The sequence below is a fragment of the Xyrauchen texanus genome, chromosome 13 (assembly GCF_025860055.1).
Source record: "Xyrauchen texanus isolate HMW12.3.18 chromosome 13, RBS_HiC_50CHRs, whole genome shotgun sequence".
Lineage (NCBI taxonomy): Eukaryota > Metazoa > Chordata > Actinopteri > Cypriniformes > Catostomidae > Xyrauchen > Xyrauchen texanus.
Genome location: NC_068288.1, coordinates 46,484,224 through 46,491,723, shown reverse-complemented (window position 1 = coordinate 46,491,723; position 7,500 = coordinate 46,484,224). Strand labels below are relative to the sequence as shown.

The following is a 7,500-nucleotide window of genomic DNA, read 5'->3' as shown; positions in this document are numbered from 1 at the left end:
TAATCATGAATTTTTCTCTATTTTGACTTTTTATCTCATAATCATGAATTTTTCTCATAGTTTTGACTTAATCTCATCATTATGAATTTTTATTTCATGAAATTGATTCAATTTTTTACTTTCTCATAATTTCGAATTTTTCAAAAATGTTACTGTTTATCTCATAATTATGAATTTTTCTCCATTTTTACTTTTTATCTCATAATTATGATTTTTTCTCCATTTTGACTTTTACCTCATAATTATGAATTTTTCTCTATTTTTGACTTTTTATCTCATAATTATGAATTTTTCTATTTTGACTTTTTATCTCATAATTATGAATTTTTCTCTATTTTGACTTTTTATCTCATAATTATGAATTTTTCTCCATTTTTAATTTTATCTCATAATTATGAATTTTTCTCTATTTTTGACTTTTTATCTCATAATTATGAATTTTTCTCTATTTTTGACTTTTTATCTCATAATTATGAATTTTTCTCTATTTTGACTTTTTATCTCATAATTATGAATTTTTCTCTATTTTGACTTTTTATCTCATAATTATGAATTTTTCTCAATTTTGACTTTTTATCTCATAATTATGAATTTTTCTCAATTTTGACTTTTTATCTCATAATTATGAATTTTTCTCAATTTTGACTTTTTATCTCATAATTATGAATTTTTCTCTATTTTGACTTTTTATCTCATAATTATGAATTTTTCTCAATTTGGACTTTTTATCTCATAATTATGAATTTTTCTCAATTTTGACTTTTTATCTCATAATTATGAATTTTTCTCAATTTGGACTTTTTATCTCATAATTATGAATTTTTCTCATAGTTTTGACTTAATCTCATCATTATGAATTTTTATTTCATGAAATTGACTCAATTTTTAACTTTATCTCATAATTTCTAATTTTTCAAAAATGTTACTGTTTATCTCATAATTATGAATTTTTCTCCATTTTGACTTTTATCTTATAATTATGAATTTTTCTCATAACTTCATCTTATCTCATAATAGAGACTTTTTACCTCATAAATTTGACTCAAAATATTAACTTTATCTCAATTTTGTCTTTTAATCTCATAATTAGGACTTTGTATCGCATCCTTTTGAGCGTCACAGGTTTATGAGGCAGAAATGGGCTTTCATTGGTTTCTGCGAGATTACTGGCACAAAGACAAACGGGCAAAAATAACTTCACACTATAAAAAATAATTATACATCTTCAGTCGTTTGTGTTCTGTGTTGAAATGACCTTCATCAGAAACCTCCACAAACCCCTTCAGAGCCCCTCAGAGAATTGAAATAAGAACAAAAAGAGAATAAATATATAAAATGGGACATTAAAATCCATGTAGGCTTTCTCTGTTGCTCTTTATGTCTCCAGCCAAAGCCACAGTCCATATAAAATTACCAAACCACAGCGTGTGGGACATTTTTTAAACATATGCATTTTTAGTTTCTCTTTTGTTCTGTTATTAAAAGCAGAGTTTTGGACAAATGGCAGCAGAGCGAGTGGCGCGCACACACACACACACACACACACACACACACACACGCACACACACTGGAACAATGGGAATGGAATTGTCACATTTTGGAGTGAATTATGCAACGTTTTATTTGTCTATTAAAAGGCGTCTAATGACTGAAATGATTGAATGTGTTCAACATTTGCCCTGCGCTGATCTTCATCATTATTGAGTGACACTTACAGCTTTATTTGACAGCTTTACATCTTTGCATTGTGCATTAAATTTGCTCAAAGATGGAAATAGTTTGAAAATAAAACACTTAAAAAGGCACTAGGGAAGATCTTAGAGTTCAGATAGAGACCACACACGCACACAAACACGCACGCACACAAACACGCACCCGCGTACAAACACACACCCGTGCACAAACACGCACGCACGCACACAAACACGCACCCGCGCACACAAACACACACCCGTGCACAAACACGCACGCACGCACACAAACACGCACCCGCGCACACAAACACGCACGCGCACACAAACACGCACGCACGCAAACACGCACCCGCGCACAAACACACACCTGTGCACAAACACGCACCCGCGCACACAAACACACACGCACGCGCACAAACACGCACACAAACACGCACGCACGCGCCCACACACACACACGCAGGTACACACACGCGCGTGCGCGTAAATGCCATTACGCTTTTTTTACTGTAATCTTGTAAAACATGACTCTTAATGGTCCCAATAAAAAATTTTCATTTTCTTTTTGCAAAATATAATTTCTTATTTTTTTCTTATCGTTTTGAGGTGAAATATGAGGCTCATTTTGCTTTGGAAGACGTGAAAAACCTCCATGAATTTGTCCATCTTGTGGATTAGAAGTGTGTAAAGACAGATAACCCGTCCGTCCGTCTCATCTCACGGTTCTGTGAGGTCACTCTGCGGTTCTTGTCTTAATAAGAGCCGGCGGCCTTGGGTCCAAAGATCTGCTCATATTCACTCAGCAGGAGTTCAATGGCCTGGTTCTGATACACCATGTTAATGGCCATGTTTCCACACTCGTTCTCTGGACGCATGAGAGTCGGGCCGAACACAATGCCGATGTTCTGCGTCGTCATGCGATTGCTGTTGGACTGCTCCATCACACTGGAGAGAGAAACAGAGAGAGGCAGATGTGTGTATTTAAAGAATGGGTAACGAGGAACAGCGAGAAACTGATCAAAGCTTCCACGTTAAAACTAAGAGAAGTAAAAAAGAAAGGACAGACAGATTGATATTGAATCTACAGTTTAGAGTGCAGACTGATTCCCAAACGAATGACTCTAATGAGTTGATTCTTTTGAATCTGTGTAGTCCGATTCCCGAACAAATGACTCTTATGAGCCGATTCTTTTGAATCTATAGTGTGAAACAAACAGCACATACTGTGTAGTCCGATTCGACAATGATTCAAATGAGCATTCTTTGAATCTATAGTGTAACAAACGCACATGTAGTCCGATTCACAATGATTCAAATGAGCATTCTTTGAATCTACAGTGTGAAACAAACAGCACATACTGTGTAGTCCGATTCCCGAATGAATGATTCAAATGAGCCGATTCTTTTGAATCTACAGTGTGAAACAAACAGCACATACTGTGTAGTCTCATTCCCAAACAAATGACTCTAATGAGTTGATTCTTTTGAATCTGTGTAGTCCGATTCCCGAACAAATGACTCTTATGAGCCGATTCTTTTGAATCTATAGTGTGAAACAAACAGCACATACTGTGTAGTCCGATTCCCGAACGAATGATTCAAATGAGCCGATTCTTTTGAATCTATAGTGTGAAACAAACAGCACATACTGTGTAGTCTGATTCCCGAACGAATGATTCAAATGAGCCGATTCTTTTGAATCTATAGTGTGAAACAAAGAGCACATACTGTGTAGTCCGATTCCCGAACGAATGATTCAAATGAGACGATTCTTTTGAATCTACAGTGTGAAACAAACAGCACATACTGTGTAGTCCGATTCCCGAATGAATGATTCAAATGAGCCGATTCTTTTGAATCTACAGTGTGAAACAAACAGCACATACTGTGTAGTCTGATTCCCAAACGAATGACTCTAATGAGTTGATTCTTTTGAATCTGTGTAGTCCGATTCCCGAACAAATGACTCTTATGAGCCGATTCTTTTGAATCTATAGTGTGAAACAAACAGCACATACTGTGTAGTCCGATTCCCGAACGAATGATTCAAATGAGCCGATTCTTTTGAATCTATAGTGTGAAATCTGTGTAGTCCGATTCCCGAACAAATGACTCTTATGAGCCGATTCTTTTGAATCTATAGTGTGAAACAAACAGCACATACTGTGTAGTCTGATTCCCGAACGAATGATTCAAATGAGCCGATTCTTTTGAATCTATAGTGTGAAACAAACAGCACATACTGTGTAGTCCGATTCCCGAATGAATGATTCAAATGAGCCGATTCTTTTGAATCTACAGTGTGAAACAAACAGCACATACTGTGTAGTCCGATTCCCAAACGAATGATTCAAATGAGCCGATTCTTTTGAATCTACAGTGTGAAACAAACAGCTCATCCTGTGTAGTCCGATTCCCGAATGAATGATTCTAATGAGTTGATTCTTTTGAATCTTCAGTGTGAAACAAACAGAGCATCCAGTGCAGTCTGATTCCCAAACAAATGACTCTTATGAGCCGATTCTTTTGAATCATCAGTGTGAAATAGTCACAATATTCACAAGAATAAAAGGTTTCAAACAAACTCAAAACATAAATTTCAGTGACAAATATTGTCGGCCTGTATCACAGTGATTTAGCCTCTGTTTTATGTCACATCTATAATGGTCACTTCTTTATCTCAAGTGTTTTGGTGTTTTCTGTGAGCTGCATAAATGATCTCAGCAGCTGGACAGAGAGCGCCATCTAGTGACCAAACACAGAACAGACGTTAAATATCAGATATGGATGGATAATTCATTTCTAATGCAATGTTGGTACCGTTTGAGGTGTCGTATCATGTGCTTCAAGGTGTCGTGGTTTGGCGGCGGCATGCTGATGACCAGCAGCTTCAGTCGGTCCACCTTATCCAGGTAATCAGGTATTTCTATACGACACACAGATTAAATCCAGCATTAAACACTTCACAAATGATCATCTGCCCCGTTGCTTTCTCTCCTGTTCTTGTGGTCACTTACTGACGGTCTCTACGATGTCATGGAAGAGTCCGTACGGGACGAGTGGTTCGGGTAATTCTCTGAAGAACAGCTTCAGCGCCCCAGTGATGACGTGAATGTCCTCCCACTGCGGATCATCCAGATCCAAGCGCTCTGCTCACACAAACACAGAGAGAGGATGATGTAATGATCGGATCAAGCAGATGAAGGTTAGAAAAGACCTCTTAAGAAGAAGAGATGCAGAAGAAGCTGTAAGTGTAATACGCTTTATTACAAACACGAGCTGCAGCTGCAAAAGTATTGTGTCACACGGCAAGAGAAGCTGAAGAATAATCAATTATCTCACAGGGCTCATGTTACTTTGTATTTACATAATTAATTACAGGTTAATACTAATCAATTACATCTATTTGACAAAACATTCCATGTCATTTTGCTTCTTAAGTCAGTTTATATTGTTTTACAAATGTTTTGATATTTTTTACTAGAAAGACAAAATTATTTGTATTTTTTTGCAGTGTACGGACACACTTTTTACATTAAAAGCCGTATATTCTAACATTTGTATAATGTTACTGTATTAACTAACAGGAACACTGAACAACAGTATTTTGATAAATTAACATAAACCATTATTATTAATAATAATAATAATAAAAACACAAAAAAGTTCATTGTTAGTTCATGATACAAAATACATTTAATAATGTTAAAAAATAATATTGTAAACCACATGTAAAGTGCTACCAAGGAAATGTTTACATTTTTAGAATTAAAATAAATAAATAACATGTTTACATTATGATGCATTTTACTTTGGAGAGCTTAAAATAAAAAAAAATAATAAATAACAAATATTTATATGTATATATTATTTGTCTTAAATAACATGTTTACTTTAACGCATTTTACTTTGGAAAGCTTAAAATAAAAAATTATAAATTTATATATATATATATTATTTGTCTTATAATTTGTCTTATCTTTAATAAATAAATAAATAACATGTTTACATTATGATGCATTTTACTTTGCAGAGCTTAAAATAATATATGTATGTATATATTATTTGTCTTAAATAACATGTTTACTTTAGTGCATTTTTCTTTGGAGAGCTTAAAATAAAAAATTATTCTAAATAATAAATATATATATGTATATATTATTTGTCTTAAATAAATAACATGTTTACTTTAACGCATTTTACTTTGGAAAGCTGAAAATAAAAAATAATAAATTATATATATATATTATTTGTCTTATAATTTGTCTTAACTTTAATAAATAAATAACATGTTTACTTTATGAAGCATTTTACTTTGGAGAGCTTAAAATAAATAATATTATATATATTATTTGTCTTAATTTCCAGTAAAACTATATCAAGTTTTGTTTTTAGAGAAATCTATAAAAATGTGGTGGGATTTATGCTTAAAACAAGAAAAAACTATTTGCCAAAGGGGTAAAAAATAAATAAAATAATAATAAATGTTTTCCCTTTGAATCACGTTTAATTGACAAATATATTTTCTAGCTAGAAGCAGAAACGTTTCTAAATTTTGTAAGATTTTTCTGAACGCAAGACAAAATATTTCGTCATTTTGCTTCAAGTAAATTGATCGTTTTAAGAATCTTTATATATTTTTATATCTAAATACATGATTCCTCGCAGTGTTGTCGTCCAGTTAACATCTAAACATCCTTAAAACAAAATACATTGACATGAGAATCAAAACTTCATGAGATATCGTCTTATTTTGTTATTCTTCAGAGAAACAAGTGAAAGTGCTTCACAGATTTAAAGCATCTTCAAGCGAAAAGTGGCGCGAAGAAGCGAGAGTAAGAAAACAGCAAGAACTCAATGAGCACTGAAGCTCTGAACTGACACCAGTATATATATATATATATATATATATATATATATAGAGGGTAAACTGCGGTCAGATCATTGTAAAAGTTTTACTGAAAACTACCTTGAACTAAACCCTCAGGAAAGAGATATCTGCCGTCTGTGGTGATCGCTCGCTCTGAAAGAACGAACAAGATTTACAGTCCATGACATCAGCACCTCATGACATCACACACTTTAGCACTGATGGAGCGCTATATTGACCAATCAGCATCCAGGAAGGTAGATAGTAACTCCCAACAGACACGCAACAGCACCCGCCCACTTTTCAACCGTCTTGCTTCTGGAAGTGTTTATTTTTATTATTTTTCCCAACATAAATCCTTCATAAAAGAGTCCATGAACAAAACCAACCAGCTCCGGCGTGAATAACAACATCACAAACTTTGATTTGAAGCAAAAAAAAAACGTTTGAAAAGCAGACAAAAACGTAACGTTTTTAATGAGGGAATGAACTACAATCCCATGAAGCATTGCGAATGCCGTAATCGAATAAAAAACGATGGAAAAATACATAACTATTGATTTAAAGTGGTTATTTATAAGAATAGAAACAATATATGTTATTGAAACTACATTTAAATGTATAATAAAACGCAAAACAATTATTGTTAAATACAAATATATAAGTAGTTCCAGTGTTTAGGTAGAGTGACTCGATTGCATCATTCGCAGTGCATTATGGGAGTGGGCGGAGCTACAGAAATCTCCCCTGATTGGTGGATATTTCTCTTCAGGATTATGGGTAATGTCGTTCTTCATCAGGAATTCGGCTATTAATTATTTATTTTAAATATACATTGAAATAACGCAGATATAAGTCTTCAACAGAAGCGTCTGAGGTCACAGTACGTCTGTCTTTAAAGGTTTAGAATTTATCGTTAAAAATCAATTCACCTAC

General features: G+C 33.7%; 1 protein-coding gene across 1 annotated transcript in view; it reads right to left on the bottom strand.

Annotated features, from left to right (window-relative positions):
* LOC127653789 (rho GTPase-activating protein 15-like) overlaps positions 1–7,500 on the bottom strand; it is a 43,414-nt gene that overhangs the window by 1,267 nt on the left and 34,647 nt on the right. Inside the window, exons 15-19 of the mRNA XM_052140554.1 lie at positions 6,664–6,717; positions 4,712–4,843; positions 4,515–4,620; positions 418–2,639; positions 1–228 (exon numbers count right to left, since the gene is read on the bottom strand). The exon at positions 1–228 is cut by the window's left edge and continues 1,267 nt beyond it. Of these exons, the coding sequence (XP_051996514.1) occupies positions 2,447–2,639; positions 4,515–4,620; positions 4,712–4,843; positions 6,664–6,717 (485 nt within the window). The 3' untranslated portion in view covers positions 1–228; positions 418–2,446. The remainder of the gene's footprint in view (positions 229–417; positions 2,640–4,514; positions 4,621–4,711; positions 4,844–6,663; positions 6,718–7,500) is intronic.